A 14,755-nucleotide genomic window follows, 5' to 3' on the forward strand; every position below is an offset into this window, starting at 1 on the left:
TTTTCTCATTTGTTTCTTTAAATTAGATCTCTTTGACTCTCTTGTTTTGTCTGGAGACTTTGCTGTGGGTTTTTTATATAAGTTAGTCTGGTGTAAGCAGACTATATTTGTATTCTAGGACTTTATCAAAATTCTCTTGCCATGCCCAAGTTAATTAGAATTAACTGTTCAGTAATCAGCATGTTGTGTGGGCTGTTTGTTATAGAATTCTTTTTCTGAAAATGAAGTCCATGAGGCTATAATCAAGATGACTGAATTAGATAAATGAGTTGAGGAGACAAAATTGTACTGAACCCAACCTGGTGTAGATATGTTATCTCATTTGAAATAAGCTCAACTGACATTAAGAAATAATTTGTCTTGCCAACCCATCTTCTGTTGTCTTATTCTCCTTTTAATGGAAACTAAAATTGCAATTTTAATAAGCAGAATTTCCTCCAGGACTTTCTTTCTAGAGACTAGTGCATTTGCAAGGTTTAATTGTTTTATAACAGTCCTATTTCGTAAAAGTTTTTAATTGGTGGTGACAAAAATTACTTTACTCCTTTGATACCTAGTAGGAAGACTAGCTGTACCAGGAGCTTTTTTCCAAATCTGACATTCCCGTATAGACTAAATTCCCAAAAACTGAAGTTATTATTTTATCAAAATGTATTACAATGAATAAATATCATGCCATCATATAAAATTCCAGAAGCAAAACATTACTAAGAAAAGAGTGTGGTGATTATTGATCAACATTTTTAAATACTTAACTGAACTAGTTCAGTTGTTTAAGAAATATGTTAGCATTATTCTATAGACTTGTGGTGGCACATTGCTTTTGGTATGTTTCTGTTTTTATTTTTTTTTAGTGGAATATTCAGACAGATGCCCAAGTAGAGAGAATGTTATAATCAGCCCCATGGTCCATTAACCTAACTTAGATAACTGGTTCACTTAGGAAGCCATGGCTAATCTTGTGTTGTCTATATACCAACCCACAAGTGGAAGCAAACACTACATCCTTGAAATATTTCGTTAAGTACCTCTAAATAAGTACAGTTGACTACGTGGGTTTGAACTGCATGGGTCCACTTATATGCGGATATTTTTTCAATGAATACAGTGCCATGCTATAAATCTATTTTCTTCTCTATGATTTTCTTACTAACATTTTCTTTTCTCTAGCTTACTTTATTGTAAGAATACAGAATATAATACATATACAAAATATAATCAGCTGTTTATGGTATTGGTAACAGTAGGCTATTAAGTTTTTGATGAGTAAAAAGTTACACGTAGATTTTTGACTATGTTAGGGGCTTCGTGCCCCTAACTCCTTTGTTGTTCAAGGGTCAACTGTACTCTTTAAAAAACACTTTGGGGGCAGCCTGGGTGGCTCAGCGGTTTAGTGCCACCTGCAGCCCAGGGCATGATTCTGGAGACCCTCCCTGCATGGAGCCTGCTTCTCCCTCTGCCTTGTGTCTCTGCCTCTCTCTCTCTCTCTCTCTCTGTCTCTCTCTCTCTCTCTCTGTGAGTCTCTCATGAATAAATAAAATCTTTAAAAAAAACCAAAAAAACAAAAAACAAAAAAACAAACACTTTAGCACCAGGACTCTTCCTGCTCTTGAAATTTTGTAATTTCACTATTAGTGATTAGAAACCAAAATTTGTATGAATAAATTACCACTTTTTCTTTCACTTAAAAATCATTCTTGAATAATTAAGACCATAGCAAAAATAGATTGCACAAAAAGTGAACATGCTCCATAATTTCATCTCTTAAAGGTAACAGTTGTTAAAAGGTTTGATGCATTTCTTTCAACTTGATTTTACACATATAAGCCAACATCTATTACTGTTTTGTCTCTTTCAACAAAAATGGAATCAGATACAAGTCATACTATTTTGTAACTTCCTTTTTTTTTAATGTTAGAAATATCTTGAATACTCCCTATTCTGTGTTGTCCCTAATTTTTTACTATTAGGAAAATAAAACATAAGTGATCCTGCGAGGATTTGGGGGTTATTTTTGTGTGTGTGCTTGGTGAGATATTTCTATACAGTAAATTTTGAATGTTAGGTGTAAGGCTATGTATTAAAAGATGTCCCCCTAAAAAATAAATTCTTGCCAGTGCCAGATTATTAGCCTTGTTAATTTTTACAGTTGTAGTAGGCTTTAAAAAGTGCTCTTAGGATTTAATTTGAAATACATTTGTTTGTAACTTTGAACATCTTTTCAAATGCTTAAAGGCACTTTATTCTTTGCTGCAAAATACCTCTTAATGTCCTTTGTTCATTTTTCTGTTGGGATGTTTTTTGTGTAAGAGAGAGGAAATAATATAAATACATATGCACAAATATATATAGTTCTCTATGCAAATATTAATCCTATGTCTTCTATATATTGCACATCTCTTCAGATATGCAATATGTTAACTTAGGTTATGATGTCTTTTACTGTATTAAGGTTTTAAGATTTTACATATTCATAATCATAGCTTCTTTCAACCTCCCTAATTTGCCAATTTATAAAAAAGTATTTTGCTTCCATTTTTCTAAAATTGTACATGGAAAGTTTAGAGCATTTACCTTTTTCCTATGTGGATAACTGGTTGTTTCAACGTTATTTATTGAATAAACCAACTAATTTGAGATGTCACCATATTCTGTTTATTTAAAACACAAATTATAATTAAGGCATGTTTAATTTAATGCCATTTCAGTGACTGGTTAGATTCACTTAAGTACAGTTTTGTTGGCATAAAGTTGTGGATTCTTTCCCCCTAAGCAAGCTGTTTTTTATTGGTGAAGAGTTAACTGCAAGGGTTTAAATAATGACTGGCTTCTTAACAGAGAATTACTAAAATGTGATTTTTACAGAATAAGTAGAACCTCTTGCTTGTTGGAAGTTTTCAAGTTCTTTAATTTTTCTTGTACCTTGGCAGTTAATTACCTCCATAGATGCCCCAAAGTATTTCAGTTTGATTATTATAAAAAGTAAGAAGTCAATATACATTTTTTATTTTTAAAACTCCAAGTCTCAGAAATAGACACTGCAATATAATTTTCATTAATTCAGTAAAGACCTGTAAATAGGGTAATCATATGATTTATTGCTTAATCTGGGAAACTTGATAATGAAAGGAGGATACTATACACAAGCATACGTGTATGTATGTACGTGTACATGGGCATAAATGTATATGTATGTGTGGATTTTATACTTGTACATATGTGGAATTGTACATATATAGATACATAAATATCTTATTTTGTCTTTTTCCTGATAGAGGTCCATAGTTTAAGAAGTTCAATATGCAAGTGATACATTTGTTTTGGCTATAATCTTTAACTGTGGTAACATATTGAGAGATTTTTCATGAAACAGTGCATTAAAAATACTTAATGTTAAAATAGATGAATAAAAAGTCCTAAATATTTTGAGACACTTTGATCATTTTGGTCTGTATTAGGGTCTGAATTCCCTAATATTCTGTTTCCTTTTAAAAAAAAATACCCAAGTTCTGGATGGGCACATAACTGTGTACCTAATGCCTACATTTAACAGCATCCTGTGCAACTAGACGTGGTCAGTGACTAAGTTCAGCCAGTGGGATGTGAGTTGGAGTGATGCATGCAGCTTCTAGATCACAGCCTTAAAAATGTACTCCATTTTCTTTTTTCCATTTCCCAAGGGCTGGAACATGACATATCAGTGGGAAGATTTAACCTTACAGATGAGAAAAATATCTTAGAGAATGGCAATGCATCTAGATAGAATCAAAATTCCCCCGAATGGCCTCCTGAAGCCCATTCTGTTGCCTATTGGTGTGGACGCCCAACATGAGAAAATTAACACTCCTGTCTTATTAAGCAGCAGAGCCTGTAGTTCAACATAGGATCATACAGTAGAAGGCCATTAACATTATGCTATATAGCATGTTCTGTTTGGAGTCCTAGTTTTTACGGATAACAGGCTAGTATATTATGTGTGTAGTATACTTCATAACGGTTCAGTGCCTAATCATTCTTGACTCATGAAGTAGGACAAACTGTATTTCCTCTAAGATCATCCTCTGCTTTCTATCACTTGAATGAACTGAATGCTATAATTTAGTAACAATAGATTTAATTTTAAAGTATTGGTAAAAATATACTTCATATTTATCATTTTGGCGTGTGTCTAGTAACATTTTAAAATCTCTTCAGTTTTTAACTTTTATTTTGGCTTCTGTTTTAATTTGTTCTTAGCACTTTTTGTCTAATGCTTTCTTATGGTTTCTTTAGTCTTTTGACTTTCACTATATGAAGTGTGTACTTTGATTCTAACTTTCCTGCCAACTTTTCTTTTGGGGAGAAAAAAAAAAAAGATGCACTAAAAGCATTTGGTTTTTATACCTATTGTGGATCTTATTCAGCTTACGTCAAATATGAAGAATTTCATATACTCTTTCATACAGATCATCAAATTTTTTACCTTTGAGGACTCTTAATATTAGTAGATCAAAATACTGTTTATAACTACCAAGGATTTTATCTTCTATCAATATTACTATAGCAGGGAATTATTTCTGTTAATGCTTAGTAAATTAAGAGCAAGGAAGTGTAGCTGTGGCTTTCTTTTCAGTACTAATATCATTCTATCCATAGAAATCCTATTTTCTGTTCATTAATTTCAGTATTCCATTCTTTCCCAAGATCTCACTTCACAGCAAGCTTTCATACTTCAAGCTCAACATGTTAGTGCTCAGTCCTCATTCCCACATAAACACAACCATTTTGAAAACGTGAACTGATATTAATTACCCCCTTGGCACCAAAAAGTCAGGATTTCCTGATGCGGCACGCTAATGTAAAATGCATTAGTGCAAACGCTGGCTCCAAGGGGTAATACTCTCTAAATAAACACAGCAATGTTTTTCTTTATTCACGACTCTCAGGCTATTCTGAAAGTCATTCATCCTCCATACCCCCCCAAAAGCATTTTGAGTTTTAATAAGTTATAACTGGATTTTCATAAGAAGGAATTGAATTCCAAGCTGCAAATCTGTGGTACTTAACTCTTTGATTTTTTGAAATAAAATCTACCTAAATGTTCCAATGATTAAATGGCATTGAACCATAATTTGCAGTAGTCTGTTGGAAGATAATAGTCCATGTTTACTGATTAGTGTCACTAAAAATGTGTCCTTTTGACCTAAAAAATGTCTTTGGAAATTTCAGTCACTTAAGGCCAGTAATGATATATTGGGGGGGGGTTGGTTTGGGGTTTTTTTTGGTGCTAGTGTGAGTGTGTGTGTGAGTTTGAACATTCATTGTCGACTTCAGGTCAAGTAGACATTATTTCATCCTTTGATGTTCCCTCTCCAAACATACTACTACTAATATTATTACTGCTACAACTACTACTACATAAAACAAATGAACCAAACCAGAGATGGCCAGGCCTCAAACAAAAGTTAAGATCTAACATGGAACAAAAATGTTAAGTTGGTAAGGCTAAAACCATTGGGCCTTCTGGGTAGTGTTATTTGAGAAATTGGCTCCTATGAAGAAATAGAGATTAAAAAAAGTATTTCACGATCAGATTCTGGAGCCAGGTTTACTGCTTGACCTCAGAGGCTAGAATGTGACTTGCCTCTATTGCTCCCACTTATAAAAGGAAGCTTAATAACAGCTTGCTGCAGCTGATCACTACCTAGGGCCTTGTTTTGAGGAATCTAAGCATAATGATACTGAAAAATATATACTTAGCTTCTTGATCTGGAGCTGAATTAAGATATTCTGAAGCTTGGTAATTAGGTCTAAAATATTCCTGAGAATCTTTGTAGGGAAGAAGTTCTTAAAGGTTTGACTCTGGACTTGGTATAGGAGTCTAAGAGAGGAAGTACAGAAAGGAGGAAGGGTGGGGAAGAAAGAAAAAAGGAAACAAGTAAAACCTCCTACTTTAAACAAGCCCATGAAACTGAAGTCCCAAAATTTGCCCACAAACCTCTTGGCAGAACATGTATTCCCACCGCATGAAGTTAATGTTATAGGAGAGTCTGACATTTTAAAATATGAGTGTTTAAGATGCTTGAGGAAATAAATCTATCCACATAGACCCTCAAACAGATATGAAATTATAAGACAAAAACTTGTCAAAAGCAAAAGCGGATACATTTAAAAACTGAGAAGTCTAAGCAAAAAATAGAGTCATTGGAATAAGCTCAATTGGCATAAACTGTAGAATGGACACAGTTAAAATTTGTGAATTAGATGATAGTGTGAGAAATTGTTGCATGTTAAAGAGATAGGGAAGGGAATGCAGAGTTTTAAGCGGGGGTTGGGGGTGAATGGGTGACGGGCACTGAGGGGGGGCACTTGACGGGATGAGCACTGGGTGTTATTCTGTATGTTGGCAAATTGAACACCAATAAAAAATAAATTTATTATATATAAAAAAAGGTAGCTTCAAGAGAAGGAAATGGAAGGGTTGGTAGAAAAGCAACACATAAAAAAAAAAGCCGACAGTTTTCCACAATTGAATCTATAAATACTCAGATTGTAAATCCACCCTAAATCCAATCAGAAAATGAATCAGAAAAATGAATCTATATCTAGATATATCATGATCGTATTCAGAAAGGAAAAAAAATCTATTAGAAAAGGAACAATTTAGACGAGAACTCTCTGCAATAGTTAAAAGATACAGGAGTCAAGTACTGGGGGAAAAGGACTCAGCCTAAATGTTACTCCCAGCTAAACTATAATTCTACAGTGAGGGCAAAATAAATTTTTAGATTTCTAAAGACTAAGAGTTCATCATCCAAGTTGTACTTGAGCAAAAAAAACCCAGAAGGTACGGGATGCAAAAAAGAATGGAGATTGCATAAAATTTGTCAAATATAGTTATTTATGGGAAACATCCCTTCTCTTTTGGGTGCAAAGAAGAGGTAAAGTTCCATGTGATAGGTTGATTGCATTGGTGACTTGAGTTCTTTACCCCGTCCTGAATGCATGCCCCTTTGTCATGTGATTTTGCAGTTCCTCTCACTGAAGAGACAGAGTTCAGCTTCTCCCCTTGATTCTGAGTTTGGCTGTGTGACTTGATTTGGCCAGTGGGATATTAGTTGATATGACTCAAAGAGTCTTTAAAAGCACTGGTACAGTTCTGCTTCCACTTTATTATCTCTGCCTTTGCCATGGAAATCTGCCCAGGCTAACCTAAAGAATGTGAGAGACACATGAAGCAAAACCAAGTCAACAAGATAGGATACATGAATGAATAGATAAGCCTATGAAGGGGCTTTCATGTACTGGAGAATAATAGATTAAGAAACTTTAGGCTTCGTTGGAAATCTTTCAGGTAAAATTATAAGAGTAATGTTTAAAGTATTAGTATAAAAAATGTAAGAATCATCGTTTTAAAAAAATATAATTCAGAAATTTAGAAGCCAGAAAAGAGGGAGGGGGAAAAAAGCAGGAGGAGGAATAAAGAAAATGTGCTAATCATTATAAGGAAGGAATAAAGGAATAAAAAGAGGAAAAGTGTCAAGAAGCTCACAAAAAAATATAGGATTATATCTATATCAGCAGTAACTGTAAATATAAACTTATTTATTAAAAGATACTAAGAGGAAACTCAACTATATTATTATTAAGGGATATTACTAAAATGTAACCAAAAAGTGGAAAACAGATATAGGTGAATTAATACCAAAGTAGAATTTAAAGCAAAAGTATTAATAAAGTAGGAGCTTAAGTAATAGTAAATAGAAAAGCCATTTAAGATATAATAACTTTGGAATTTACAAAGCAAAAACAAAAGCAAAAATGTAAACCTCTAAAAGCATAGTGGAAATATTTTAATCTACTTAGAGCAGAAACTTAAACAGACAACAATTCAGATATAGCAGTTTGATAGAAATATGTCAGCCCCATATGTAAATTACAATTTCCTGATAGCTACATTACAAAATACAGAAACAGGGAAACTTCTAATACATTTTATTTAACCCAATATGTCCAAAATGCTACTTCAACATAACTAAAATTCATGAGACATTTTATATTCTTTTCTTCATAGAATCTAGCTTGTATTTTAACTTAGAGTACATTACTAGTCACATTTCAAGTGCTCAGTCAGAGGCTACTGGTCTGAGGCTACTATACTGGATATGGATAGTCTTGATTCAGAAAAGCTGATAGATCGCGGATCCTATACCTAGCAAAGTATATACGTTTTTCAAGTATATGTAATATATTAAAAAAAATGGCCTTATGCTAATTTACAAAGGAAGTCTGGTCAAATTTTAAAGAATATCAGCCAAATCACTTTCTCTGAAAACAGTACATTTGCTAGGAACTTTCAAAATTTATTAGTGACCTGTGGTTAGAAAATTGCAGTGGAAATGTAAAAATTTTTAGAGCTAAGCTACAATTAATGTTGTCAGTAGCAAAACTTGTGAGATGCTCAAAGGACAGTTCTTGAAACCAAACTGATGGCCTTAAGTGTCTTTATGTAAAAACAAAAAACACGGAAAGCAAATCCAACTCAGAAATACTGATGAGGAAACTAAAATGCAGTTAAGACAAAAATAAGGAAAGATTTTGAAGGGAATAATGAGAAGAGCATAAATAAATGACATAAGACTACAATAAAATAAGAGGATTACCAAAAAGAACCAAATCTCTTTTTGAAAAATAATTAAAGCTATAAATTGAGACGCCCCCCCCAAAAAAAAAGAAGGCACAAGTAAGCAGTTTTAGAAAGAAGAACAGGAGTATGACTAAAATGTGCTACATATTCCAAGTATTTGCCAAAAGTGTATCATACAGGGGCTGTATAGCAAACCTGGCTATGAACTTCTTATATCTGACATTAATATCACAAAATTTAAATAGATGTGACATAGGATGTAGTTTCTGGCCCTTTAGGAACCCATGACTAGATTTAAGAATCAAACTGAATTCTTTTTTTTTTTTTTTTTTTTAGATTTTGTTTATTTATTTGAGAGAGAGAAAACATGAATGGGGGGGGGGATGGACAGAGAGGGAGAGGGAGAAGCAGACTCCCGCTGAACAGGAAGCTAACTCAGGACTCGATCCCAGGACTCCAAGATCATGACCTGAGCTGAAGGCAGACACTTAATGGACTGAGCCATCTAGGTGCCCTCACCCTGAATTTTTTTCATCACCTATAGCTCATTTATGAATTTTCAGCAGCTTGAAGGCAGAGACTTTGTTTCTGTCTACTGCTGGTCACTTAGTACCTAGAATAATTTCTAACACGTAATGGGAGTTTCATAAATATTGGTTGAAAGGGTATTGGGAATGTTGGTTCTGAATTGGTATGTATGCAGAAATTTAGAATTCAGGCATTGTAGATGAAGAAATAAAACAGGTTAGAGATAAAAACCAGGGCTTTAACACAGTGCCTTTCAACACAAGATCCACAAAGCCTTCTCCACAATTCACAATCCTGACTTATCCTAAGGTATCTGACCATGATACCTGGCCTGACCTATGGTGAGGTTATTTATAGTCTGTCTTTATCTGACTCCGACTCCTCTGGAGGTGCCATGTAACACTGCATATGCACATATCTGGTCCTAGTTCAGGATAAAGGATTGTGAACCTGTGTAAATGCCTATCCTTAAGCTGTATAATAGAAGGATCCATTTCATTTTTAAATAGGCCAGTGGTGGTTGCCTGGTCATACTGGTGATTTATTAATGAATTATAGCATTGCAATCATTTCACAAATGGTCATAAAATGGTAAACATAGCTAACTTTATTTTATTTCCCCTTGTTAATAATGATAAAAAAAAGTCTCCTTGGGGGAGCATATTCTTGTGGGAATACAGACACAAGAATGATGACATTGCTGATAGCCCTTCTCTGTTTTGGTCTCCGTGATCCTCTAGTCTGTGCCCAGAGCTAAACCATGAGGTTTCTACAACTTTCTAGGAAAACGTGCTGTTTTGCCCCTGCACCAATATAGCCAACTATATGATACATATAATGATCTTACCATCGTAAGCTTCCTTGGGCTTCCCCTCCACATCTCCCTCCTGGCCTTGGCCATATGCCCATTCTGCCTTAACAATGCTCCTTCTATTTCACTGTTCTCCCATTCTGTTTATAACCCTCCCCAAACATTCAGTCACATTCCAAGTGGCTTTCCTTACTGCATAATATTCACTCAACCATGTTCAAGTTGACTGCTGAATCCATTTCTTTTATTAGCATTTTATGGTTTCTAAGCATTTCCAAGTTCCTCTAGTTGACAGTTCCCTTACGTGAGGGGTGATGGGCTTCTGGCCTGGCATGGGTAATTATTAGCAATAATTTCTTTTCTTCTATGAAAAATAGATAGCAAGAGCTCCTTGTTAACCATGTGTGGGGTCTGTACACTCATCTTTGAGCTGACACGGCAGTAAGTTTGCCACAAAGGAAGGTGAATGAAAATTCAGGCTGAAGAGGTTAAGAAGCCATGTCATATCACTTTGTATTTAGAAACTCAGTTCTAAAATTATCTTCAGAAAGAAATACTACCTCCTCGTTTGAATTGAATATACTATGTTTCATCTACTCTAAGACCCATTTAGTTCACATTTTAATATCTCTGAAATAGGTATACAATGGAATATTAGCCATTAGAAATGACAAATACCCACCATTTGCTTCGACGTGGATGGAACTGGAGGGTATTATGCTGAGTGAAATAAGTCAATCGGAGAAGGACAAACATTATATGGTCTCATTCATTTGGGGAATATAAAAAATAGTGAAAGGGAATAAAGGGGAAAGGAGAAAAAATGAGTGGGAAATATCAGAAAGGGAGACAGAACATGAGAGACTCCTAACTCTGGGAAATGAACTAGGGGTGGTGGAAGGGGAGGTGGGCGGGGGGTGGGGGTGACTGGGTGAAGGGCACTGAGGGGGGCACTTGATGGGATGAGCACTGGGTGTTATTCTATATGTTGGCAAATTGAACACCAATAAAATATAAATTTATAAAAAATAAAAATAAAAAAATAAACTGCTGAAGCCTAAAAAAAAAATACTCTGAAATAGGGATTTTTTTCTCTCTTGATAATACATAAAATAATGGTGTGTCTTACAATTAATGGTGTTTTAGACTGCATAAATTACAGTATGAATGTTTTTAAAAGTATGCCATGGTATTTTCATCTTTTTCATTTTCTTAATAGACTAAAGTTTCTTAGAACCTATAATAACCTAAACTAATTAAAAGCCTATAATAGAGAAACTGTATCTTTAAAAATCAAGCATACTATATTATCTGTGGTACCTTTTGCTTGTTTCTCCTATTGTAGGAGATTTGGCTTTTCTTATGGAAATTCCTATTACGATTTTTGCTGAGGTAAACATCTTTGTATGTATGCTTATTCTATAGAAAGGCAAGATAGCAGAGTGGTTAAGCACATAGGATTTGGAGTCAGACTGCCTGGTTTTGAATCTTGGTTCCTTCACTTGCTAGTTATGAAATGTTGGGCAATGACTGAACCTCTTCGTGCAGCAAATGCAGCACCCCTGAACTAGAAATAATAATATACTTACCTCGGGGTTGTTATGAGAATTTTTTTAAAAAAGACTTTACCCATTTATTCATGAGAGACACACACAGAGAGAGAAGCAGAGACATAGGCAGAGGGAGAAGCAGGCTCTATTCAGGAAGCCCAATGTGGGACTTGATCCCAGGATTCTGGGACCACACCCTGAGCCAAAGGCAGACACTCAACCTCTGAGCCACCCAGGTGTCCCTGTTATGAGAATTAAATGAGATGATATACCCATACTAAAACTTCCCAATGTCATTGCATGTTAATATATTAGATAGAGTGGTACCTGGAACAAAGTAAGTGCTATATAAGTGTAAATTGTTACTACTTGGGATTATTTCTTTAAGACAGTTTTCTAGAAGTAGAATTATCAAATTCTAAGGCTCTGGATAAATACTGTGATTTTTCTTTCCAATAGGATTATATTAATTTACACTCCTGGAATGGACAGAAAGTATATCATCCCACTTTTGCCACTTTTTTGCATTTTTAAAGATAAATCTTTGCTAATCTCATAGATGAAGATGACAGTTTATTATAATATTTATTTCTTTGGTTATTAGTGTAGTTAAATTGAATTTTTTCTTGTATATTAGCCATTTGTATTTCCTTATTTTTTTAAAAAAATCTATTTATGCTTAATGATTTTAAAGGGATTCTTATACATTTGGATAAGTTCAACAGGTAAAAGCTATACTTTTATAGTCTATTTGGCTAAGTTACGCAGTGGGTTATACTTTATACTAGTTTTTTTCATTTTGGTCTTTTATTACATATATAATCTTGATTTTTTTGTGCAGAAAAAATATATTTTGTTGCTTGAAAGCTTGGAAAGGTCTTTTGTTTTATGATATTTAGATTTATTTTTACATATAACTAAAGTTAACTGGTAATATCTTAAAAATGTTTTTCCTCAAATAGCTTATCACCTGCCCCACACATTTATTGATTCATTCATTCCTCTTAAAATATTTTTTAAGGTAATGCATGTTAATTTTAAAACAATTAAAAAATACAGAAAAGTGCATAAGGAAGAAAACTAAAATTATCTATAATTCTACTATTTAGTTATAACCATTATTAACATTTTGGAGTTCTTCTTTCCTTTTTTTCCCCTTTGCATGATGTAATTTTGTTATTCTTGCTGTTTCCTTTACTGTATATTAGAGTGTTTTTCTGGACTCTTTATCTTGTTTCATCATTATATCTTTACCCTCAACCCCACCAATTTTTAACTGTTTTAGGTTTATAATCTGTTTTAATTTAAGGATGTCACACTCATTTTACTGTTATCCTTGAACATACCAATGACACTTCAGTCTCAAGACCTTTGCTTTTTCTTTTCCCTCAGACAGCAACATGGCTCACTCCATACTCCTCTCTCCAGGTCTCTTGACAATGTCACCTTATTAGTATGGTTGTCTCTGACCACCCATTTTAAAATAGCAACCTCTTCCCTCTGGGTACCTCCTATTCCCCTTCTCTAATTTTTTTTTTCTAGGTTCATAAATCACATACTACGTTCACCATTACTCAGAAAAAAAGATTCCTTTCAAAGTATTATTGCTCAATGACAATGTCTCTGGTCAACCAAGAGCTCTGAGGAAGATGTACAATGAGATTAATCTCTCTCTCTCTTTTTTTTTTAAAGATTTATTTATTTTGGAGAGAGAGTGTGTGAGCAGGGGGAAGGGCAGAGGGAGAATGAGAGAAGCCCACTCAGAGTGCAGTCAACGTGGAGCTCGATCTCATGACCCTGAGATCATGCATGACCTGAGCTGCAATCAAGAGTCTGACACTTAACTTATGAGCCATCCAGGTGCACCACAATGAGATTAGTCTTGTTTCCTTCCTGCTAGCACAGCATCCATTCTGCAGCCAATGGATTAAGGAGTGAAGTTTGACTTTCAAGTCTTATAATTGAAGAAATACATTTCATAAGGCTCTAGCTGCCATTGATAGTGATTCCTCAAGTGGATCTGGGCAAGTCAATTGAAAACCTTTTGGAGAGAGTTCACCATTCTTGATGCCATTAAAAACATTTGTGATTCGCGCGCTCCTGAAGCCGCCACCTCTGCCGGAGGCCACAGCGGGACCCACCATTTCGCAACCAGTATGACAATGACGTCACTGTTTGGAGCCCTCAGGGCAGGATTCATCAAATTGAATATGCAATGGAAGCTGTCAAACAAGGTTCAGCCACAGTTGGTCTGAAATCAAAAACCCATGCAGTGTTGGTTGCATTGAAGAGAGCACAGTCAGAGCTTGCAGCTCATCAGAAGAAAATTCTTCATGTTGATAACCATATTGGTATCTCAATTGCGGGACTTACTGCTGATGCTAGACTGTTATGTAATTTTATGCGCCAGGAGTGTTTGGATTCCAGATTTGTATTTGACAGACCTCTTCCTGTGTCTCGTCTTGTATCTCTAATTGGAAGCAAGACCCAGATACCAACACAACGGTATGGCCGGAGACCATATGGTGTTGGACTGCTCATTGCTGGTTATGATGATATGGGCCCTCACATTTTCCAAACCTGTCCATCTGCCAACTATTTTGACTGTAGAGCCATGTCCATTGGAGCCCGTTCTCAATCAGCTCGTACTTACTTGGAGAGACATATGTCTGGTTTTATGGAGTGCAATTTGAATGAACTGGTTAAACATGGTCTGCGTGCCTTACGAGAGACACTTCCTGCAGAACAGGACCTAACTACAAAGAATGTTTCCATTGGAATTGTTGGTAAAGACTTGGAGTTTACGATTTATGATGATGATGATGTATCTCCGTTCCTGGAAGGTCTTGAAGAAAGACCACAGAGAAAGGCACAGCCTGCTCAACCTGCTGATGAACCTGCAGAAAAGGCTGATGAACCAATGGAGCATTAAGTCACAAACCAGTCTATATGTGTATTATCAAATATGTAAGAATGCAGGAGCCCTTACTGATGACAGTAATCTATACTTTGAACCAAAAGATGCGGCGTGGTCTTCTGGTATGTTTTAGGAATCGGTCCAGATGTGTTTTTCCCAAGTAACTTGTCTGAACCATATAATGGTGTGCATTTTTCTTTGAGAGGGTCTATATAATCATTTTCTAGAAAGTATAGTTATCTGTACTAATGTTTTTATATGAAAAACATAGTGTCTTTGTGGTTTTAAAGACAACTGTGAAATAAAATTGTTTCACCTGCAAA

The 14,755-nt window shown here is 34.9% G+C and overlaps 1 protein-coding gene across 1 annotated transcript; it reads left to right on the plus strand.

The window, feature by feature from the left end:
• The first annotated feature begins 10,365 nt into the window (after positions 1-10,365).
• Positions 10,366-14,755, plus strand: LOC129508657 (proteasome subunit alpha type-1-like). Its single transcript, XM_055323599.1, has 2 exons — positions 10,366-10,406; positions 13,622-14,755. The coding sequence occupies exons 1-2, from the start codon at positions 10,366-10,368 to the stop codon at positions 14,445-14,447; spliced, it is 867 nt and encodes a 288-aa protein (XP_055179574.1). The 3' UTR covers positions 14,448-14,755.

The sequence above is a fragment of the Nyctereutes procyonoides genome, unplaced genomic scaffold, assembly GCF_905146905.1.
Source record: "Nyctereutes procyonoides isolate TBG_1078 unplaced genomic scaffold, NYPRO_anot_genome, whole genome shotgun sequence".
In the NCBI taxonomy this organism is placed as follows: Eukaryota; Metazoa; Chordata; class Mammalia; order Carnivora; family Canidae; genus Nyctereutes; species Nyctereutes procyonoides.